The sequence below is a fragment of the Corythoichthys intestinalis genome, chromosome 15, assembly GCF_030265065.1.
Source record: "Corythoichthys intestinalis isolate RoL2023-P3 chromosome 15, ASM3026506v1, whole genome shotgun sequence".
In the NCBI taxonomy this organism is placed as follows: Eukaryota; Metazoa; Chordata; class Actinopteri; order Syngnathiformes; family Syngnathidae; genus Corythoichthys; species Corythoichthys intestinalis.
This window is the reverse complement of record NC_080409.1, coordinates 21,833,589-21,857,433: the sequence shown is the minus strand read 5'-3', so window position 1 is coordinate 21,857,433 and position 23,845 is coordinate 21,833,589. Positions and strand designations below refer to the sequence as shown.

The 23,845-nt window shown below is 38.6% G+C and overlaps 1 protein-coding gene across 7 annotated transcripts in view; it reads left to right on the top strand.

Annotated features, from left to right (window-relative positions):
* Positions 1–2,415: 2,415 nt before the first annotated feature.
* rab3gap2 (RAB3 GTPase activating protein subunit 2 (non-catalytic)) overlaps positions 2,416–23,845 on the top strand; it is a 38,206-nt gene continuing 16,776 nt past the window's right edge. The window contains exons 1-26 of one of the 7 annotated variants that reach the window (XM_057859832.1): positions 2,416–2,441; positions 2,907–3,025; positions 3,118–3,197; positions 5,207–5,321; positions 6,916–6,997; positions 9,230–9,277; positions 9,378–9,453; positions 9,600–9,701; positions 9,791–9,890; positions 9,999–10,097; positions 12,119–12,267; positions 12,366–12,445; positions 12,590–12,682; positions 13,355–13,494; positions 14,396–14,591; positions 14,697–14,840; positions 16,085–16,167; positions 16,620–16,684; positions 17,097–17,187; positions 17,271–17,407; positions 17,517–17,730; positions 18,324–18,421; positions 21,071–21,179; positions 21,253–21,413; positions 21,756–21,930; positions 22,014–22,163. In XM_057859832.1, coding sequence (XP_057715815.1) covers positions 2,923–3,025; positions 3,118–3,197; positions 5,207–5,321; positions 6,916–6,997; positions 9,230–9,277; positions 9,378–9,453; positions 9,600–9,701; positions 9,791–9,890; positions 9,999–10,097; positions 12,119–12,267; positions 12,366–12,445; positions 12,590–12,682; positions 13,355–13,494; positions 14,396–14,591; positions 14,697–14,840; positions 16,085–16,167; positions 16,620–16,684; positions 17,097–17,187; positions 17,271–17,407; positions 17,517–17,730; positions 18,324–18,421; positions 21,071–21,179; positions 21,253–21,413; positions 21,756–21,930; positions 22,014–22,163 — 2,890 coding nt within the window. In that variant the 5' untranslated portion in view covers positions 2,416–2,441; positions 2,907–2,922. Of the gene's footprint in view, positions 2,442–2,595; positions 3,026–3,114; positions 3,198–5,206; positions 5,322–6,915; positions 6,998–9,229; positions 9,278–9,377; positions 9,454–9,599; positions 9,702–9,790; positions 9,891–9,998; positions 10,098–12,118; positions 12,268–12,365; positions 12,446–12,589; positions 12,683–13,354; positions 13,495–14,395; positions 14,592–14,696; positions 14,841–16,084; positions 16,168–16,619; positions 16,685–17,096; positions 17,188–17,270; positions 17,408–17,516; positions 17,731–18,323; positions 18,422–21,070; positions 21,180–21,252; positions 21,414–21,755; positions 21,931–22,013; positions 22,164–23,845 lie in introns of those variants that run through there. The other 6 variants (XM_057859831.1, XM_057859834.1, XM_057859833.1 and 3 more) reach the window with 6 other exon arrangements.

Below are 23,845 nucleotides of genomic sequence, written 5' to 3'. Positions count from 1 at the left end.
GGGGGAAGGTGTATATAAATTAATAAAATTAAGATTTGTTATTAATAAAAAAAATTAAACGTGTTCATTGGCTGTCATTGAGTAGCATTTGTGATCACTACACAAAAATAGCTATATAATGTAAATAACCCCCCAAGAACTGTCGGAGACGTAAAACAACCAGAGGATATAATATATAGGAAAGACAGGGCATATGGTGGTTAAGGATAGCTTGTTGAAACAGGAGAATGCATTGTCAGTGGTGTAAGGCAATGCACACAGGAAAAAGGTGTCAATAAATAAGCTACCTCTGGATCAGGTGGCCTCTTTTTCCTGTCTTTTTCACACTCAAGCCATCTCTTTAACTGTATTTTCTTTGTATGTTCTTCCTCATCTTTACCAGTGAATTTAGCACCAGGAAGATAATTTTCGGACAGAATTGGTAGGTTTAGCTCAGTAAGCATCTCGTTCGTACACTATTTACATGCATCTTGCATGAGGGACAAACGCAAGTTTGACCCCCCTAGCAACAATTACTAACGTCATGAATATTAATGAGCAAAGGTGACGTGTTACGTGTGGTACGCTATTCTAGCTACAAGACAGGTGGCAAGTTCATCATTAGGAACCTACATGTGGACTTCAAACTCAAATAGCAATGTGTCCCTTTTTTGTTTCTACTGTATAAGAATCTCAATCTTCTCATTTTGTTATCAAAACTCTACCTCCACAAATGTAAATTTAGCAAGCTGTTACCTTCTTTTTCTCACTTCCATAACAAGACTGTGTGCTACATGAATCTGTTGAAAAAAATCAAAGAATCAGAAAGCGGGGGAAAAAATTAATATTTGTGAAAAACTTGAACTTTTTTGTGAATAGTTATGAATAAGCATTATTCATTGTTTTTTTTTTCTGATGTGCAATGTTTGAAATGTTTATACCCCTGGCATATTTGTGTTTGTGTTCTTTTGGTTTTGGTCTGTATTGTTGATCGTTCATCTGTCTGTTTTTCTGTTAATTAATTCAAAATAAAAATATTACGGTAATCATAATAATAGACAGTTGTTCAAAAACTTATTTCCAGCCATATAATACAAATACTAGTATATTGTTAAAAAAAAACATACACTGTGATTTCTGGATTTTTTTTTTTCTTTAGCTTGTTGCTTACAGTGGACAAGCACCTACCATGAAAATTTCAAACCCGCCCATTATTTCTGTGGGAGAACTTAAAATCGCAAGGTGTTCAAATACTTATTTCCCTCACTGTACCTGTTTAGTTTTTACTGTGACCCAATCACAGAAACTACTTATCTAAACAACACTTGAAAGTTGTTTTATATTTTACTTGTATATTTCTGATAACATTCTTATGGTTTCTTTTAAAAACACAAATAAAATATTTACTCATATCTTTTTATAATAATTCAAAAGTACTTCTTTAAGTACTTTTTAAAGTCACAAATATTTTTGTTGAGTGGGAAAAAAATGGATGGATTGATGGACTGATAAACAGAGAGTGGGAGATAAGTAGGTAGAGACAGACAGACAGACAGACAGACAGACAGACAGACAGACAGACATTGGTGTATTTTGAGAAAAGCATGTCACAATATCTCTTTTTTACGTATAATGTTAGATGTGCATGGCACAGACTAGTACAGTGGTTCTTAACCCTGCTAAAGGTACCTAACCGCACAAGTTTCACATTTGGATTCACCGAACCCTTTGGAATTAGATAATAAAGCTTTTATTTATTAATTTATTTATTTTCAAAATCAGAACCGATATATCTAAGATAGCAAGCAAATACTTTCGCAAATCCCTGTTCAAAATTCTTCAAAATTAAAAACAGGTCAAAATTTGAGACCATGCTGCCCATTGGTCTGTTGTATTCCCTCATATCAAGAGCGAGTCAACCTTCCACTGAGCAAACCAGTTCCTCCTCCCATCAGCTCGAGGACTAGCAGTTAAAAGAAATGGATTAATTGTTCCCCCTTTTTCAATCCAAACTCAAACCTCACCTGTTCAGACTCGCCTGTCAATAATAATCCCTAATTTCTTTGTGTTTTAATTTTCTACTACTTATTTTTATCTATTAGTATTTTCATTGTTTTTACATCTCTAGTATTTTAAATTTGCCCTAAACGTTCTATACTATATTATTTTTACTGTTTTCCATCTTTAATTTTTTTAAATGATTGCACGGCGACCTCGAGTACCAGAAAGGCGCCTTCAAATAAATTGCATTATTATTATTAATATTGTTATTAAGCCTGTAAATTGGGAGCAAACCAGTACAAAACGTGGTCTAAAAGCACTTTGCCTAGATTTAATAAGTGTATGAAAACAGGGCTCTGCGTTTCCATCCCTTCGGCGAACCCTTAAGATTTATTCACTACTGGACTAGTAGTTACATTTTTTTTTTAACGGCAACTAAAACATTCCTCTACTGCACTCTAGTGAGTGCGGCGAGCTTTTAAAAAATGTCAGAAATAATGCTAACACTGTGGGGAATTTCTTATTATCATATGAATTCCAGGACTAATATATTGTAAAAACATGTTGTACTTTGAATTGCGCTTTTTGGGGGTATTGCATAGTGCATACAGTCAGAAATGAAACATTTTTGGCAATTACTTTGAAAACCCGATTTGAGCATAACCCGGAAACGAACCAATGTTATGCTAGCTAGTTGACTTCTACCTCCCTGACAGCAAATATTTGACACCCTTCATTTTTTAGACAGTGCTTAGTCGATATATTTTTTTATGCTAATAACACAACATAATTGTGCGAAGTCTGTCAAAAGGTTTGCACAATACCGTGGCGTTCCCAGCGTGTCGCGAGGCTACGTCACTCTTCTCCAAATAGACTTTTGTTAGCACACAGGCTAAGTGGTGAATTTTCTGTTAAATTGGGTGCAGGCAGGACGGAGACGACATGTCCTGCAGCCTACTGGAGTTTTGTCGTCTTCAAGAGCTCAAGACGGTCAGGGACTATTTGTCCCACGGTCAAACTGAGCCAGCGGAAAAGAATCAAACAGGTAATCAACTTCATCATCAGTGACAGATGAGGCAAATTTACATATGGACAAATTCTCTGAGTTGACGATGTTGATCTTGCTCCTCCTAGCAGAAAATGAACTAGCATGGGACACCAGTGACTGGGAAACGGCATGGGAAAGTGACAAGAGCAAAGAGCAAGAAGCACCATCGGTTTGTCATGTTGTCTTTAATCTCTTTTATCTCTCATTCATCAGTTTGGCAGCATATTAAGAGTTCATCTAGTTTTGATTGATTTAATTTTTCATTACCTCGGAACAATTCAAAGACACACTATTTGCAAGGAGGACAATTTTATCTGTGTTTGTCTCAGATGTGTTGTTTTCTCCACACTCATTTAATACAATTAACCACGGGTTGGGAACCTTTTTGGCTGAGAGAGCCATTAACCCCACGTTTTGTAAATGTAGTATGTTTAAAACTAAAAATACAAGTAATGTGTGCGTTTTATGTAATTTCAACACTTTTAAAGTACAAGGGTTTGGGCTAGTCTTGGAGTTCTTTTTAATAACATTGTTATGCTGTTGCAAGTCAATGATGAGTATTTCTTACAATAAACGCGACTGCTGGTGCTGCATGGTTTTGCTGATGTATGTATGTATGTATGATGATGCCTTTGTAGTCTGGTTGATACTTGGTGGGGTTAAGCTTCATGCAGGCGTTGAGAGACTTAGGATGCGTCTCTTTTCATGTTCAAGAAGTACCACGAATCCTATTTTTTCCCACCACGCACAGACATATTAGCAAATTGGAATATAAGTATAATGTTAAATGAATTTAAAAAAAAACATAAATGAAATTTCTAAATAAAAATAAATTGGCATGCTAATTAGCAACATTATTTGCCTCGTTAACAAGCTTACGTTACAGAATGTTTTACCACTGCTAGACACACTACACATGTTGGAGTTATCTCTCGTAGCTAGTCGGAAACATTCATGACAGCGTTTACTAACCTTTAAGTTTGTATAAATGCGAAATCATATTGGAGATCTTGCCTTCTCTGGTAGCCAGTGCACACCAAAACAAGTTTATCCATCGGTAGATTTTTTTCTTTAGCGAACTCAGTGAAGGACTTGAATAAATCCACCCTTCTTGTTGTCCCTTTCATAGTCAAAACCTTGCAATCACGCCAACTTGGGATAAATTGCTTACGTCTGTTGACTCATCTAAAGCAAGAGAAAAAACAGCGCCGCATTTATGTCCTTCTCTTGCATTGCCTCAGTTTGATTTGACATCATGATGGTCTTTATCGGAAGTCGTCAAAAACTATCCACAAAGGCAAATTCATCTGTCAGTCAGTTCCAGCTGAAAAGAACGATACTCCTGGTCTTTTTTTCTTTTCCCCCATCTTTTCAAAAGGGTTTCTAAAATTAGCTGACAAACGCAGAAAACGAAACTAAAAATGAGGGAAGTTTACTTCACGTACATGCGCACATCGGCTGCTATTTTCAACTGCAAAATACGCCGACCCCACTTGAACAGTGTCTCTGCCTCATCTGTGTCGCCAATGCGATTGATAGATAAATAAAAATATAGATTGACAAAACGACATGTATGTTTGCCACTTTCCCACTAAAATTACTGCGAACTGGCTTTCTAGTCGCCGGTTTTAGTATATTTACTACGTGTCCCATGATCATCCCGGGCTCACGCAGCCAATGGCATGGGACTTGGGGGGATCTAACGGAGCACATCTAGGTTGCTATTTGATGATATCTAGTGCGAATTTCACGAGTTTTTTCGGTGCATTAAAAAAGGTAACATACGCTGCAAAAGTCACGTCTGCTCATTACTGCACAACACCAGCATATGACTGGTGACCGTCGCCGTTTCGCGCAATGCGCAAAGGAGTATAACGAGACTTTTTTTGTTTTTGAATAATTAAAGATTTGTCTGTGAGCCAGATGCAGCCGTCAAAAGAGCCAGATCCGGCTCGCGAGCCATAGGTTCCCGACCCCTGCCATAGACAGTGCTAGACTTCCAAACCATTTGAAATGGGAGGAGAGCAGTGATGAACTTGTTCATCTGCTGCTGATGTTAAATTCACAGCAGAAGGAGCCACATGATTTGGACGTCTATCACCGTCAATGACCTCCAAATGGATCGGCTGTTAAAATGAATCATGAAGTTGCTATTGATATTTTCTTATTAATCTGTAGGTAGTGGAAGCCAAGGAGCCCAGTGGACCCTGGCTGCAGGACTGTGTCGTATCCCTGTCACCCTGCTCGGACCTGCTTGTGGTGGCCCAAGAACAAAAGGCTGTCTTTCTCTCAGGTCAGTTGTCGACACTGACACACAGGCCCTTTCAAGTGAATCACTTAAAATTGCCGCATCAGCACTGAAACAGAATACACAGACAGCATTTATCCTCCTATGCCTGTAACACAGAACACATTGTATTAAGTGGGTGTGTACAGCATCCTGCAATCAGATCCCTGTTAGTGTCACCCTCAGGTGACTAGAAATGTGCCGGTATGAGATTCTGACGGTAAGATAACCTTAAGAAAAAATATCACGATGTCATGGTATTGCAATTACAGCTCTAAAATGTTTTATTTCTGGTTTGCAAAAAACCTTTTTTTCTATTGAACATGATTTTTATTTTTCAAAACAACATATTAGCAAATTGGAATATAAGTATAATGTTAAATGAATTAAAAAAAAAACATAAATGACATTTCTAAATAAAAATAAATTGGCATGCTAATTAGCAACATTATCTGCCTCGTTAACAAGCTTACGTTACAGAATGTTTTACCACTGCTAGACACACTACACATGTTGGAGTTATCTCTCGTAGCTAGTCGGAAACATTCATGACAGCGTTTACTAACCTTTAAGTTTGTATAAATGTGAAATCATATTGGAGATCTTGCCTTCTCTGGTAGCCACCCCCCACAAACATGTCTTACATGTCGGTTGGCCTACCTACTGTAAGCCGCGGCTGTCTGTAACTTTCCTGTACCCTAAGTATTCCCATACCAATGACTTCATTTTCTTCGATGGTGGGATGTTCAGGTGTTTCATGTCCTCCAGCCAACCTGCTGCACAGCTGACTTACCGATACTGAGCAACAACTTGACGGGGAGGGGTGAGCCCTGCATTTTTGGGACATAAAAATAGCTAATACCATAGGGACGGTATGACGAAAAAAATTTTGCGATTTTGAAACCTTGACGTTTTCATACCACAGTATACCTTGAAACCGGTAACCAGCACATGCCTAGAGGTGACAAATGTATATTACAAATAGAGACGATTGCTTGCCACACAAGGCAAATTGATGAGCGAATATCCGGTGTTAAGGCTTTTTCGCACTGGGCAGCAGCTAATGACGGCAAAAGAAAGGAGTTACCGTAGTGCTGGCGTAGCCGCAGCGACTCAGTCAAGGCTATTTACCGGCGTCTCAAGCATATAGTTTTTTTTGTTTTTGTTAATGCACCAGAAAGCCACAACGGATCTCATTTAATGGAGGAAGGAGAGATAACAGACTTGAAAAAGGATTTACCAGGTTTGGCGAGAACATGGATAGTTTAATGTCGTTCGTGAGCTACAGTTGCATACAAAAGCACATTGAGATATTATTTAGCTGTGCTGTGACTTATACAGTATATCCGTCCCCCAAACCAGTAAGATATCACTTCATCAGCACCTCACAGTTTGCCAGTGTGAAAAAAATGAGCTCTGTCCAAAAAGGCCACGAATGCTCAGTGCCTCTAGAAATGCCCCCTCCAACACACAATATGAATGGGTTTCCAGTACACGTGGCGAACTTGCGTAAAAAGGCCTTCAAAATTCCATCAACTCCAGGATAGAAAGATGAATCATCTCCTAATAAACAGAGCTCTTTTTGTCTGGTACTTTCCAGCTAAATGGCAAACAGATGATAGTGGCAAAGAAGAGATGACCCTGGCGGTGTCTTGGAGTGGAATACTCAGCACTGAAGAAGGGTAAGGTGACTCCTTTTGAATTTAAAAAAAAAATCAACAGGTGAATTTCAGTTTTTAACTATAGGATATTATTTGTAGAATTGAAGTATGGCTAGTAAGTTACGTGTTCAATTAATATGTTAAGCGTTGTATGTGTTTAAAGCAAGGGTGTCCAAACTTTTTGCAAAGGGGGCAAGATTTGGTGCGGTAAAAATGTGGGGGGCCGATCCTGGCTGACGTCCTTTACGTAGAACAATATATTTAAGCAAATTTTAGCAAGCCATTCTGTGTATCACATTTGCTTTATTATCGTTTTTAATTCATAATTTCAACAATCTTGCAACTAGCCTTTGTGGCGTTCTCTTTTGACTCTCGGGCTCTTGCGAAGTACTGCTGCTATGAAATTTAACTAGCTTCAAGTTGCTTCAATTTCTTCAATTTCTCGCTGCGTATCTTCCCTGTAATCTTGTCTAGGGCTGCAGCTATCGAATATTTTAGTAGTCGATTAATCGATGGTCTACTTAGTTTGAATAATCGAGTAATCGGATAAGGAACATGAAAAATTAAAATACCTGAGCCTCAAACGGTATATATATATATATATATATATATTTTTTTTTTTTTTAAATGAGGATCAATGTACAACAAAAGAACAACTGGCTAACTTACATAGAAAAAAGTCCGCTAGCTTAAATGCTAATTTTTTTTTCAGACACAAATTCCCACAAAAAACGGCTAAATATACCTATAAACTAAATTAAGAATGAATCAAAAATCATTAGCTCAAACAAAAACTTAGCTTACGTTGGTCTTAACAGGGAGCTGTTGGATTCAGCCATGTGAAAAGAGGCAGACCAGAGGGCAGTGTATCCACCCTCATCAATAAAACTAATTGCAAACACTTTCAAAATAAACCATTAAAACGGCACTTTAATTAAACGAATACTCGAAGCAACAAAATTAGAATATTTTTTTGTAATCGAATACTCGAGTTAATCGATTAATTGTTGCAGCACTAATCTTGTCGTACATGTTTTGTCATGTTTGGTAATATCGCCTCACATTGAACTCTTTAAAAACAGCGACTGTCTCTGCAAATGAGGAAGACACAGTTGTTGCATATTTCAGTGAAGAAATCATCAAATTTCCACCTATCCTTGAAGCGTCGGCCGTCGCAGTCAACTTTTTTTGTTGTTGTTGTCGCCATTTTAGAAAATTGGAAGGGTCACACGGGGTAATGTTGCTTAGAGTGCTGTTGCCTTTTAGTGGGTAAATGAGGAGCAGCAATTAGTGTGTTAGCTACTTCATATGCTGGTAGCAGTACTGCTGACCAATTTATTAAGTCTGGGTGCGGGCCAGACTTTATTGATTTTATGACAGAGGCTGGGGGCCGGATGAAATTTGACCACGGGCCGCATTTGGCCCCCGGGCCGGACTTTGGACATGTCTGGTTTAAAGGGTTGACTAATATGCTAGATGCAACCCATCAGTGAAATAATGATTTTACATTAATAACAAAATTCATAAATATTTGTCAGTCCTTAAGTTTGAATCTTTAAAGAGGCACTAAATCATTTCCCGATATTTTAAAATTTCATGCATACTTTAGGCTGAACTGGGAGTGTACCTTGGTTGAAGTGCGTTGTTTGTATACGCTAGATTTTTAAATTGGATTGAAACCCTGTGTTCTGCAAATATTAGGTTTTAAAGTTAGTTACAGTGTTATGTCACACCTAACCTATTAATGCTGTTTGCAGAAGAGCCCAAAAAGGATAAACTATAATATCTTGAAAAATGTGGCAATTTCAATGCAAATTGTTGTACAAACAAAAATGGTAAAATAGCATCCGAGGTTATAAAAAAAAAAAAAAAAAAGTTAAAATAGCTTTAGTACAAATTAGGGATGTCCCTGATCCGATCACGTGAAAAGGATCAGGTTTTTAATTTATTTATTTATTTGTTTATTTATTTATTTATTTTTTAATGGCTATAAAGTGACAAAATAATCCAGAAATACAATGGCATTGCAAAAAAGAAACAAAAATATATAGACGCTTTATACACTGCAACATTCCCAGATAAAGCGGAAGAGGAAGTACTGTAAACAATACAGTAATGTAAAATGTTTGGAACTCAGATTCGGGTGCAAAAATATGCGATCGGGACATCGTTACTACCAATGTATGGAGTGCATAGGTTTATGTAACAATTTTTAAATAAATGTCATTTGTGTTGTTTGATTCCTCTCTGCAGAGAATGTGTGAGCAGCACCATCTGTATACCACTGGCAAGCCAGAAAAGGTAAAAATTAAAATTGTCCTTTCTTGTGTATGAGTAACTACATGTGGCTTGATAGCGTGTGCTTATGTACGAATATTTTTTTTTTTTTTTTTTTTAATAGGAGCTCCACTGGGCGACCCGACTGGACATGTGTTGTTGTGGGTTTCACTTCTGGCTATGTCCGCTTTTACACAGAGGTACAGTAATTCATTCAAAACTGCCACTGCTTTATAATACTGTCATGTACATCCTTTGAAATTAACTTAGCTTTTACTATATTAGGGGGGTGTTGTCCTTTTTTATTTGGAATTATACTAAATGGAATTTGTAATGTTTTCCTCAGAGTGGGGTTTTGCTCCTGGCCCAATTGCTTCATGAGGACCCAGTTATAAGGCTGAAGTGTCGCACATATGAGATCCCTCGCCATCCTGGTGTAACTGAGCAGGTAACGGAGGAGTAAAAGCATGTTATTTTCCCCTCTTTTCTTCCTAGATAAATGATACATTCTTGACTAGCTAAATTTTTCAATCCCAGCATGAAGAGTTAAGCATCCTCTACCCTGCTGCACTGGTCACTATTGATGGTTTCAGCCTCTTCCAGTCCCTTCGTGCTTGCCGGAATCAGGTGGCTAGAGGTGTGTGTGTGCGTGCCTCTGTGTGTGTGAAAGAGAAAATACAATCTTCTTTAAGGCTCTCTCTTACAGCAGTGGATTCCACCATATTTTATTTTTTTCTACATCTAGCGGCAGCTGCAGGTAGTGAAATGATTCAGCCCCCTCCTCTGGCCTATAAGAAGTGGGCTCTCCAAGATATGGACAATATTGTAGACCACTGTAGTGTGGGTAAGTCTCATACTGAAATTGAATTACAATTCTTTAAGTGAGGTGTACTTATTTTTTTTCCCATCATTATTATTTTTATGGCCTTATACACCAATATATTTTACGAAAAAAATCTGGTGTCACCAAACAATGCATTTTAACATTACATGAAACGAAATGATTACTATATGGTTAGTAGGCTTCTTTCATAAAGGAATCCTATTTTTTAACCTGTTCTGTTCAGCTGCTTGACACAGAGAATGGGAATATTGAGTGTCCTAGTGGTCTGAAGAGTTTTTATGCATCTTGGGAGTTAGACATACTCCCATTGTGATTATTCATTGTAGGATTCATAAGCAGGCACGACGCCAAAAGAAAGACCAGGAGTGAAATCCAATGCATAGACTTCATAATTATATTGATGGGACACAATCCACAGACACTGTGCCACGCCTTCAAGTCGGGGGCTGTCCCACACTGCGCTTCAGTTATTTGCAGTCGGTCGCAGTTATTCAACACATGCAGCGATCCAATGTCGGATTTAGTTTGGAAAAGTTTGAAAGCTGTACCCTAGACTTCATAATTTTTCCATTTTTTGCTTTTAACCAAGAATCGGGACTGTTTTACGTCAATACTTTTAAAGAATTCAGGGATTTAAGCATTTATTCACAAGAATTTTCAACGTAAAAAGCTCTTTTTCTACGTGTCCACTCGGTCAGCTTCGATGGGGATAGGCCCCCAATTAATTGGCCCCGGCACCCGTGTCCCGTCAATATATTATGATGTCTATGTCCCAAGTACAAATGCATAAATGCATTTATTTTTCATTTGCACATGCATTTGGGGTAGGTAAAGCCCAACACGACGGAAAAAGACCTCTCCGTAGCAAGGTAACAAAATCCCAAGTACGAATGCATTTATTTTTATTGATTTTTATTATTGCAAGGAGGAGGGCGACATTGAAGCTGACATACTAGTTTAAGGTGAGAAAGTGACATAGGAGCCACTTTTCGAGCATCCCAAAGCCCAGGAAACTGCTCCCACATACAAAATGAATGGGTTTTCATGCTGCAAGCTGGGCATTGCTGTTGCTCATCTCAATAGGTCTTTATACCTGGTGCACACAAGGCACCATTGGCGTTCAGCACAGTGTTTTGATCGCTCCCGAGAGTCTGTTTATCGCACACCAAGCGCTGTTGGCACTTCTAAGAAAAGACATAGTTTCTGAGTACTCGCAGTGTGCTGCCATATTTGTTGTATCAAGAGTGAGTGCGTAGATAAAGACAGATTGGGCTGGTTCCCGCCAAATTGCGTGGGTTATATTTACAGTGTGATTGAGTTGGAGACCTTTCTGATCGGGCAACCCTGAGGTGCAGCGGGCTGTTGGATGCTGATCTCACACTTGAGTTTTAATGGTACAAACATAATTTAAAATGGAAAAATATTATTCCTCTTGCGGACCGGTCCCAAGAGGCTCACGGACTAGTACCGGTTCATGGAACGGTGGTTGGGGACCACTGCCCTAAAGGATGTACTTACGTTAATTCCCATGTTTGATGGTGCCTCCCAGAAGGAAGGAGCAGAGGTGAGGTGGAGTTAGCCCAAGAGAAGTTTTTTTTGGCATCCTTTTTCTTCATTCTTGCAGTCCACTTGTCCATTGTAGCAGCAGCTAGATAAACGCATAATTGACGTAATGACCAATGCAGTGCACTGCATCAACAGCTCCTGTGGCAGGCAGTGTTTACTAAGCAGCTGCATGAAGTATATCCTTTTAGATCTCTTGTGTTTTTTTTTTATTCCTGGATTCATATCAGGTTGGTGTTCAACTAAATGTGTTCTTCATAACACTTATTGAAATGTTTGCTAATGTGCTGAATGTAGAGTCCAGACTCTGGAAAAATTACATTGACTTATTTATTGTGTACATTTGATGAATATAACCGTCTACATGAATGGCTTAGCCATCTGCATCCTTCTTCGGTTGCTTTGCATTAACTTGTTTTTCCCCTCCATATCTTCCTTTTCTATCTTCCCTCTGCCAGGTGTGATGACACTAAATGTGTTTGATCAAATGAAAAATGCCTCAGTCTTGGGGGGTTTCAACGCTTCAGTCAAAGGCAGCCCTCCTGCCATGAGCCAGTATGTCACTGTGGGAGGGGGCCCTTACACTGGCTTTTACTATGCAGTAGAGGTGACCGATTACATTGTATTATAGTAGACGTGTGGAAAAATATTTTACAAGACTACGATTTAAAAAAGAGAGCTATACTCATCCCTGTGTCTCCCCAGGGAAGCACCCAGCCTCTTCTCTCTCATGTGGCTCTCGCTGTGGCAAGCAAACTTACATCAGCCCTCTTCAGTGCTGCCAGGTGAGGACACTTTTGAATATGCTTTATGCAAAATGAACACCAAGCCGAATTGGTGAAAAGGTTGACCGAGTAATTTAACTAATTACTCAAGCTTCATTTTTGTAATGTGCTGTATCCATTTCTGTCTGTGATATCCTCTTTCAGTGGATGGCTAGGATGGAACAAGAATAAGAATGAGGTTGAGAGTGCCCAGAAACACAGGCCCAAAGTTGAACCTGCAACACCACTGGGGATTAGGTGACATTTATGATACAGATACAAGTTCTAATTGACCACAATTATAACTCAGAGCCCACATATCTCAAACCAGCTTTACCAGTTCAAAATCATCTTTATTGTCCAAATATGTTAGAAATGTATAGAAATGCCATTGTTCTAGCATATGGATGCTGGATTTAGCAGTCATTCCTATAACAAGCAGGTGTGTCTAGTCTAGGGTTCCCTCCCAGTTCAAACGGATTGGACATCCACTAGTGTTAAACAATTTTAAATTCACATCAGAAAAATGAAAAGAGCCACTTGATTGGACTTAGAACACCGTCAATGGCAACTGTTGAGTTACTAAAACGCCTCACCTTTATATGACTCACAAATATGGCACCAATATTCATCGTTCTATGCAAAGGATGAAGACGATATGAAATTAGACTCTTGTTTTGTTGTCCTTGTTATTGCTGCACCATTTGCTTTCAGTTTATATCTTAAAGGGTTAAAGCGCAGCCATATACAGTATGTGCTAACTAATTTTAGCATTAAGCAGATAAAAAGGGTTAGCTAGTTGTTTTGAATGTTCTTTTTCTTTAATGTTTGGTTTGATAGTAAAAAAAACTCAACTTGTGTGATAAATCGTGGGATAAATAATATGCTGATTGTTCGTGTCCAGTTTTTATCCTAAACTCTCCTTTTCAGATTTGGGCTTCCAGACTCTCGTCGCCATGGCGAGTCAATTTGCCTGTCCCCTTGTAACACGTTGGCTGGAGTAACTGATGACTTTGGTCGAGTCACACTGCTGGATCTCAACAGAGGGATTGCAGTTCGCATGTGGAAAGGTAAGAAGAAAGCAAAGGGACGATACAGCAATTTTTTTGTGAATACAGTGGTACCTCGAAATGTGATCACTTCGACATACGATCACTTCGATATCTGACGTAAAATTTGACTCGGCATTTGTTTCTACATCCAACGATATGCTCGAAATACGACGATTTATGACAGCGCCACAGTTTCTTCAGCATGGGTTCCAAGAATATTTGTGCTGGTGTTGGAAAAAAGTGAGACTTACCATTGAAATGAAGAGGGAAATGATAGAAAAATATGAGCGTGGTGTCCCCTACAATCTCAATGGTCCTCCTCCAACCTCCGTTCGCCAGTCTTTATAAATTAAGGTGACATTATTATTGTAACATTGCCAAAGACATGCCAGCGTCGTCAAATTTTTAGTCATTAATTTCATACCTTGTGCAACACTACATGCTTACTGTCCACCACAGCTGAACATGAAAAGTGAAAGTAAAATCTTATCTCCCTTGGTCAAGTCAGCTACGCGGTGCGTTCAGGTACATCATGCAAAACACATCCGCAACATTAAAACCTGATCCGTTACCTTATTACAGGAATTATTGTTATTATTACTGTTATCATATTACTATTCCCATTTTTATTCATAATTTATTTGTTTTGCTTTGTGTATTGCTATTTGTAGTAGTACCAGCAGTATTTATTAAGGATTTAGTGTAGGTTTTTGGGCTGTGGAACGAATTAATGGAATTATAATGTATTCCTGTGGGAAAATCCTACTCGACATACGACCATTTCGACTTACAAACAAGGTCCTGGAACGAATTAACTTCGTATGTAGAGGTACCACTGTATCTGGAATTTCCTTACTTGCTTAATGACTTGAAAAGTGTTTTTAATGTCTTTTCGTCATGCAAATCTATTTACTGAAAGGTTACAGAGATGCCCAGCTAGGTTGGCTGCATGTTCCAGAGGAGCAAGTCGGTCGGGAAAGTTCCCCTTCAGCTTCCCGACCCAGACGCCATGCGCTGTTCTTGGTTATTTATGCCCCCCGCAGAGGGATACTGGAGATATGGGCGATGCAATATGGGCCTCGAGTAGGTGCATTCACTGTTGGGAAACACTGCAGGTACACAAACAAAATCATTGCTTTATGTCAATACTTGTACGTTCACTAGTGCGTGTTTGATAGCATTCTGGATTGCTGAGGATATTGGTGTGTGTTTATCCCCAGGTTGTTGTATGCTGGTTACCGTCTTTTAGGAGTGAACAGTGTAACCAGTCAGGGCTGGAAAATCCATACCCATCAAGTGTGTTTGCTGGATCCCATCACAGAAGCCCTTAGGACAGTGAATGTCCCTTTCCACCTGGCCCTCAGGTTGTTCTACTAACACAGTGGTTAATATCAAAGCATATATACAGTTCAACATATTCTGTTTACACACACAAAGTAATACCATAACTTTTGAGAGCCCCCAACTAACAAATTGTTTGATTACAAGCTATCACTTTTTTGCCAAAGGTTCTGAGCCCACATTTTATTACATCACAGCTTCAGTGAAGTGAGGAACAAGCGGAGCAGTTAAGGAATTGTAAAGTCTAATGCTGAATAGTATTTCAGACATTAATTCAAAGCGACAAACGGGCAAACAAACAAACAAACAGAAGGAGCTGACCAACCCAACTTCATCTACTGGCATTAGTCTGTAGGCCTCGCCCCATAACGTCACACATCCACACACTAGATTTGTCAAAAGGTATCAACGTATCGATAGTTGTATCCAATATTTAATTGCAAAAGTATCGATTCTCGGGTATTTATTTGTTTATTCACGACCACAGCTCACAAAAAAAATTGTCATCGAGTAAATTTTATTTCGCACTACTTTTGATCCTCATGGAGCATGGACCATATATTTAATATTACAGGTCAGTGCTGCGTATATGCAGTTTGTATATGCTATGTGTGTATCAAGGAGGTTAGCAATCTTAAAAATTGATAAATTCACCAATTCACCGCTAGACATCGTTCAATTTGAAGTGGGAGGGCCGGGGGCAAACAAACAAATGTTCATTCGCTGCCACTCTCCCAGTTAAAATTGATTGGACGTCTACTATTGATCAGCTCAGTTAAAGAATTTTAATAGTTTTTAAAAGCAGAGAAAAATATTTTAAAAATATTTACTTTTTTTTATGTTGTAACAAAAATGTTAAGAGTATTTTCTTTTTTGAGTGTATCGCTTTTTAGTATCGTGACAGCAGAATCACACACAAATACTAAAGTATGTACTGAAATTACAATTTCTAAACCTGATATGATTATTTCTTTAGATTAAAGTTCCTGTTTTATGTGTTTTATACAATACTATGATATTTTTTGGAATGTAGTGGTGTTATTTAAATTGGATTTTTCTTCGATTGTCAATTGAGATTTTTCATGGGATGAATCTCAAAAGTCAAGATATCACCATCAACTGAGGAAAGCCTGGCAGTCCGTCAGGCTTATAAAGGACTGGGGGAAATCTTGCAACGTATATAAGACTATAGATTGAGATCAGCCGTTTTATTTTTATGATATTGAAAGATTGTTGTACTGATTTGTATGAATTGCATTCATTTCAGCGACAAGAAGAGTGAAGGAGCCAAAGATATGCATTTGTTGAAGAAACTGACAACAATGCTCAAGAGTGGTGATATGGAGCCTGGTGAGAGATTGTTCTTAACAAAATTACAATGTACAGTGCAAAAAGATAATTATTTGTTCAGTTAAATTCATAATTGTGTGCACTTACAAATTCAATCTACGCAACTACAACGTGATAACAAAAACAGGTTGAATCAATGTTACTAACTACTGTATTTATAAACCAGGAAATCTGTTATGCATGAGAATGTAACTAATTTTTGGGAGTCTTGCAGGTGAATGGGATCAATGTACAGTACTTGCCTTCATTAGAGGCATTTTATTGTACAACTGTACTGTATATGTTTTTGTTGTTCTGTCTCTTGTCCCGTTAAAACATTTTCTGCTATAGGCTCTGTTCAGATATTTTTATGTAGTCAAATGAGCATAATTATTTCCCCTCAATTAGGTTAGCAGTAACCCTTGACTTTGCTATTACTGATTAAGTTTGACAATCTGTCTTCTCTTTTTCAGATATTTTGGAGAGTGAGGTCAAAGCTTTGCTGCTGGACATCAAAAACTCTTCCATTCAAAAACAGGTATGATTAAGGCACCTTTACTCTGTTTCCGACTGCCACTACAGCCACCTGTTTTAGCCTTTAAGGCACAAGTGCCCAATACGTCGATCGTAGGGGTACTACAAGCTATCCCAGCTGATTTTTGGGCGAGTGGCTTCGTCACCGACTGGTGGTCAGCCCATCGCATGGCTACAGTTATCAGTACAAACAGTATACAAACCATCATTTGCACATGTATTTCCACCTACAGAAAATTTTAAATTTTCAATTGACCTACGATGCATGTTTTGGAAATACCTGTAGGAAACCCACAGGATGAGCATGCCAACTCGACACAAGCAAGGGCAGAGCCTGGATTTGAACACTTGATCTCAGAACACATTTGTCGTCACATTTTTAAGTATGGTGTTTTTCTTCTTTTTTTGCTTTTGAGGCTTTGGAGTCTTTGCTGTCCAACAAGAACGTCCCTGTCTTGTGTCTTACGAACATCATACGCGCCTTACTCAATGCTCTGCAGCAGCAAGGTGGAGTGGCTCATCTCAAAGGGCGCATTTTCACTTGACTTATTTATAATATCTTCATTAAGATTTCTCTATGTACAAAATAAATTTCTGTTCAACAGATGCTAAACTAGAGGATACAGTGTTATTGCAGCTCTGCTCCTCCCAACTGGAACTACTTCAGCTCTACACTGATATCCACCACGTGAGCACTGCTGCTGCCTTTGAGGGGGACTCCGAAGCTGTAGGTGGACACACACAGCCTTTGGAAACGAATGACATTGTTTTGAACCATATTATCAATTAGAACCGATTTCAGTTTTGTAATACGTATCCTCAAATCTCCTATACAGCTGGACACCCTTGAAGGCATTGAGGGTGAATTGTCACGTTTGAATCCCACCTTACAACGTTACATCAAGTTCAACTCGAGGCCGAGCGTTTCTTTTGTTCAAGATGCACCAGACGCACCTCTGCCTGTACAGGCCTTTCTATTGCAGATTGAATGCGCAGAGGATGGGCAGTTGAAGCTTATCCAACGTTCTGAAGCAGAATGGACCCAGTTAGGTACATAGTTAGTAGTTGTTCATGCATTTAATTACACTGGTCTACAAAAAATATAAATATTTTGAATATAAAAAAAAATATATGCTTCGGAGATTTAAAGAAAAAAGGCTAAATTGTACTTGCTGTGGTGACATGGATTGGAAAATAAAGGATTTTAGTGCTGGTTGGCTTAAATATTCAATATATTTAAAATTATCGCAAAGATACATTAGTGTATATAATATCAGCTTTACGAGTTGCTACATTTGACATGAGATGGATGTGTCAGTGTGTGCCACCGCTAATGAAATGTGTCTACATTAATGCATTTTGTTCACTTCCAAAACACTAGGAGTTATGAAATACATTTCGCCTAAATTGCTTGGATTTTACCATTTCGGCTAGATACTGTATCGCAAAACCTAAACCCAATGGACAACTTTGACCTTATTTTTCTTTTTTTAATTACCCACATTTAGTAGTCTCACTTTTATCTGGGAAGCATTTTGCTTGTAGACCGGTCTTAATTACTTTGCCAATAATCTCAATACATTTTCCTGCCATATATTAACAGCATGAGAGACTGAGGATTGAGTTTCCTGTGTTCTGTGCAGGGAGCTTCGTGTTCTGGGGGTGCCTGTGTGGGAAAAGTCCACCACATAAAATCTGTGATAAATTGCAACAGGCTGGCATCAATCCACCACAGTTACTAGTAAGACAATTGATAGAATTCACTTTTAGTTCATTCAAGGAGAGTAAATGCAAAGTATTTTTGTCATGAAGCTGTTTTGCATCGCCACAGGTCAAAACGTGTGTTTGAGCGGAAAATTGACTAATGTTCAATGATCAACTCATAGTTATGCTAGTTGTTGCAGATAAACATTCATTTAGGTCAGTGGGGTATGTATACATACTGTAGTGTACATATATATAAGTTCTGCTCTGAGTCCCCCAATTTGGCCACATTTCAAAATTGTCCTATATGCATGTGTGATATATCATTGGAAAGCTTAAAATCTCAGTTTTCTGGGGGAAGAAAAATTATGAACAGGAGCGCATTTAAAAAAAAAAAAAAAAAAAAAAAAAAAAAAAAACATGATTTTAACGAGATATTATCGCGTAGTTACCTTGTTTCGATCCAAAAACTCCGTGTAGCATGTCTCACCAAGTGTCAAGACACAGCTGTGAATGGCCAGAACTGGACTTTTGGGGGGTTTTATGGGTGAAACACAGTAATATAACAAGGGTCGCAATGCAGAAATCAGCAGACATCAAGGAATGGTAGATATTTTCTTTTTCAAATATTTACCCTTTTAAAAGTTTGTTTTTTCCATTTTTCTTTCATTGGATCGATTTTTTTTTTTTTTATCATCTAAAAAAATATAACTAAGCAACAGATTTGAGGTAGATATCCTTGACCTATTTACAGACACTATTATTTTCATTGTGATTAATTTGTTTAAAAATTTAAAATATGCGAGTGAATAATTTTATAAAGTCGTTTTTTTTAACTAAATATTGGACATCAATAAATGATTGTAAGCTAAACATTATAGATATTCCGAATAATAAATATACAGTGGTACCTCGACATACGATCGCTTCGACACACGATCTTTTCGACATCCGACGTAAAATTTGACTCGCCATTTGTTTCTACATCCGACGACATGCTCGAAATACGACGACATGACAGCACTGCAAACGAACGCACGGTGGATTTTCTTGTGTGAGAAATCAACACAGTTTTCAAATAAAGTTGATACAGTTGGAGAAACAAGGAAAAAGGTGATGCTTACCTTTGAAATGAAGATGCAAGTTATAGAAAAATATGAGCTTGGGGTGCGCGTCCCTGAACTGGCTCAACAATACAGCTCCATGGTCCTCTTCCGACCACCGTTCGCCACTATTTATAAGTTAAGGTGACAATTATTATTGTGGTAACATTGCCAAGGAAATCGCCAGCTTCGTCACGTTTTTATCATTTATTTAAGAATTTATCCAACACAAAACGCCCATTGTCTTAAGCAGTTGACTGCTCTCAAGAAAACGAAAGTATTATCTCTACCGCACCGACCTATCTCACTGAGACGTCAGCTTCGCGGTGCGTTCAGGGACAGTAAAAAGTGTCCGCCATATTAAAATCCGATTCGTTACATTATTTACAGGAATAATTATTAATTATTCTTCTTATTATTATATTATTCAGAATTATTTATTCATAATTTATTTGTTTTTCTATGTTTAATTGCCATTTGTAACAGTGCCAGCAGTATTTATTAAGAATTTAGTGTACGTTTTTAGTGTACGTTTTTAGGCTTTGGAACGAATTAATGGAATTATAATGTATTTCTATGGGAAAATCCTGCTCGACATACGACCATTTCGACTTACAAACAAGGTCCTGGAACGAATTAAATTCGTATGTAGAGGTACCACTGTATTCTTTTAATGGCTGATTCGAAACAAGAGCGGTTGCTCGGTGTCTGTAAACGGGGGTCACCAGGGTAAAACGGACAAATTAAAAATAGTTTGGGGTCTTAATTTACCATGAAACTGCTATGGCAGCATATCAACATATTGTTCTATCAAACACAGTAGTTCTTTTGGCTTAAAATACAGCAGTTTATTTTAAAGAGTGGTGCAAGAGCAGAAACCTCTTTTTCAGCCTTCTCTGTGTTCTCCGCTATATATACAACACACGCATACATATATCATACCTGTCAAGTTGTACGGTTTTGGCGTAATTTGTACAAGTGAGCACTGATTTTTAAATGTGTACATCGTACATTCAAAATCTGTACGTTTTACGTGCATTACGTTTTTTTTTCTCCGTTCAAATTTTGTCACCGTTTTGGCAACGAGACAATGTACTATGTGTTACTACGTTGGTTGACTGACCCAAGAAAAGTCAGAGACACGTAGAAACTATTGTAAGATTGCTATTTTTAAGATTGCTAACGGCCTCGGGTTTACAGGTATGATGTATGTATACATATATAGGATGTTATCAATCTTAAAAACTGTTGAAATTGAACAGATTTCTGCTATGCTTCTCATTGGTCGCCACTGACGAACGTCAATTACATTCTATTTGAAGTGCGAGGACTGGCAGCGAATGAATGAATATTCATTTGCTGCCACCCTCCCAGTTCAAAAGGATGTCAACAAGTGATCATCAGTGGCACTGAAAGAGTAATACAAAGACAATACAGCTTGATGTTTAACATGATGTTTTGTCCTTTCATTTTCCTGTTTTGACAAGGAGCAGCGCAAAAAACAAGTTTACATTTATTCTTTTAATGCTGAAAACAAAGATTTTTTTTTTTTTTTTTTTTTAAACAATATTGTCTCTTTTAAGTCTCTATTGCTAGGTGTATGCTTACAACGAGAAAAGGAGATGATCCAGAATCCGACGGAATGTTTTAAAAACCTTTACGCGCTATTGGTACTCCTCAGCAACATGGAAGGTACGTATTGGTAAAAGAACCAAGGATGAGCTTGCCTTTTCCATCAATGAATAACGCCACGCTGTCTCATCAGGTGCCATAGAAGAGACATGGGACTCTCAATCGGTCTCACCATGGTGGCAGCAGGCCCGCAACATATTGGTACAGTCACACAACTCTGCAGCAGCTCTGCTGGCTGCTCTAGTTGCTCATCGTGCCGCTAAAGCCAGCATAAACAGCAGGGCAGACAGCAAGGTAGATTGTGCACAGTTATAGCGTAATAGATTTGCAATCATGTGGCTGTCAACATTTTTTTAAAAATTAAATGAGTTATCACTTGTAGATGTCCAATCCATTTGAAGTGGGAAGGTGGCAGCGAATGAACGTTCGTTCATTCGCTGCCACCTTCCCACTTCAAATGGATTGGACATCACTGTTAATGACAGCCAATAGGTTTATTCTTTATTCTTTGTGTATTATGACCAAATACATGTTCTTGTTAAAATGGACAGAATTTGTTTTGTATGAATTAGTTAATTAGCAAATTTGTGACATTACAATTATTACTACTACTATTATTATGTGTCACTATGAAAGCTGCAGTCAGAGTGGGAAGCAGTATCTTTGGAGTTGGAGCATTGGGTGGTGTGTGTTCGCCAGCTGGAGGATGTTCTAGTGCTGCAGACACTACTCTTGATGACGCCAATAGCCGGATCAGTAGGAGGCCCTGCTGTGCCATGTTCTGTGAAAACATTGTTGGAAGGAGGCTCAGGTTCAAACCAAGCCTTAATGGTTTATTATCTTTGACACTTGATCGTTGTTTAGTCCCCTTTACCAACATTTTTGTCTCTCAAGGTGGCATCACTGACAATGTCTCCAAGTGGGTGTTCAGGCACAACCTGGCACCGGAGCAACTAAAAGAAATCTTTCAGAAAATGGAGGATAAAGAGGAGGGGGCAGGTGACGAAGTGTCAAATATTTTAGAGAATACAGATGAAACAGCAGGTGAGGATGAAATCAAATCAGGCCATTGTGACATGCTGTTCCTGCATTTACAAGACTGGAGATAGATACCACTTCACAAATTACAGGCCTGTTTCTATACTTCCACAAATTACCAAAATTCTTGAAAATGTTTTCAACAACACATTAGATAAATTCCTAAGTAAATACAACTTTTCAACAGTCGGTCTTTATTAGAGTCAGTTGAGGAGATCAGTAACACTATTGATCACAAATTACACTCAGTTGGAATATTCTTAGATCTTAAGAAAGCATTTGACACTATTAATCATGACATTTTAATCAATAAACTTGAAAGGTATCAGGGGGATGGGGGGTGGCACTACACTGGTTGAAGAGTTATTTAACTAACAGAAAACAATTTGTGAGTTTGGGTGACTATTCATCATCATGCTTGGACATTGCTTGTGGTGTCCCCCAGGGTTCATTGTTAGGTCCAAAACTGTTTATTCTTTATATAAAAGACATCTCATACAAAGTTTCCTGAATATTTAAAGTAGTTTTATTTGCAGATGACACAAATACCTTTTGCTCTAGGGTGATGTACACAAGCTTCTGGGGAGGGTTTATGATGAAATTTGTAAACTAAAGACATGGTTTGAAAGAAAAAAATTGACATTTCATTTAAGTAAAACCAAATTCATGTTATTTAGCAGATACAATAAAAATAGTCAAGTACAAAAAAACAAGTTTGTTGGGGTAGTTATTGATGACAAGGTTAACTCGAAAGCTCATATAAAACATATGCAAAGTAGATTATCAAGAAGCATATCTGTCCTGAATAAAGCTAAACACAGTCTTGACAGTAAATCACACCACATTCTTTATTCTTCTTTAATCCTGCCATATTTACACTACTGTGCAGAGGTCTAGGGTAATACTTATAAATGTACAATAAATTCACTATCCATTTTGCAAAAAATAGTCATAAGAATAGTACATAATGCTGGTTATTGGGATCATACTAATATGTATGTATGTATGTATGTATGCATCACACACCAAGGTTGCAGGATGGATGGGGCCTGTTGGGGGGGCAGGGGACATCACGGTTGCCTCCTCACGACAGCCGCTGGGTATCCACCCTGCGCTCCGGCGCAGGTCGCTGGCTGGATGCTGGTGGGTCAGCTGGATGTTGCCTGCTCCGGCGGGGGGCCCTGCCTCGCTCTGGGGTTGGTGGGCCGTTCGGGGTCCCATGGTGTTTCGCGCCGGCTGGGGGGCTGCAGCTGTGGCTCGTGGGCCGGGTGGGCGTGGGGGTCGGTGGTGGTTAGTGGTGCGTCCAATATTCCCATCCCTTCCCACCCCACCTCCTCCCGCATGGGCTTGGGAAGGGTCGGGCCCTGGGGTGGCATCCATGCGACATCTCCATTCGCCTGCGGAACTATCACTTGTTAGATGGGACTCACGCATAACTAGGTGAAATTAGACACACTCAATTAGGAAACCTCGGTGTCAGGATTAGCGAAGAGACGAAGAGACAGCATAGAATTGGATGCCGACATACACTCACAAGGGATTTACACAAATATATATAGTGTTTATAATCCAGAACATACGGACTTGGTTTTCAAACAGCTCAGCTCATGTTTAAGGCTATACACAGGTCACTTCCCGGCAATATACAGAAATTGTTTGTTTTTTTTAACAGAGAAGGTCATTACAGT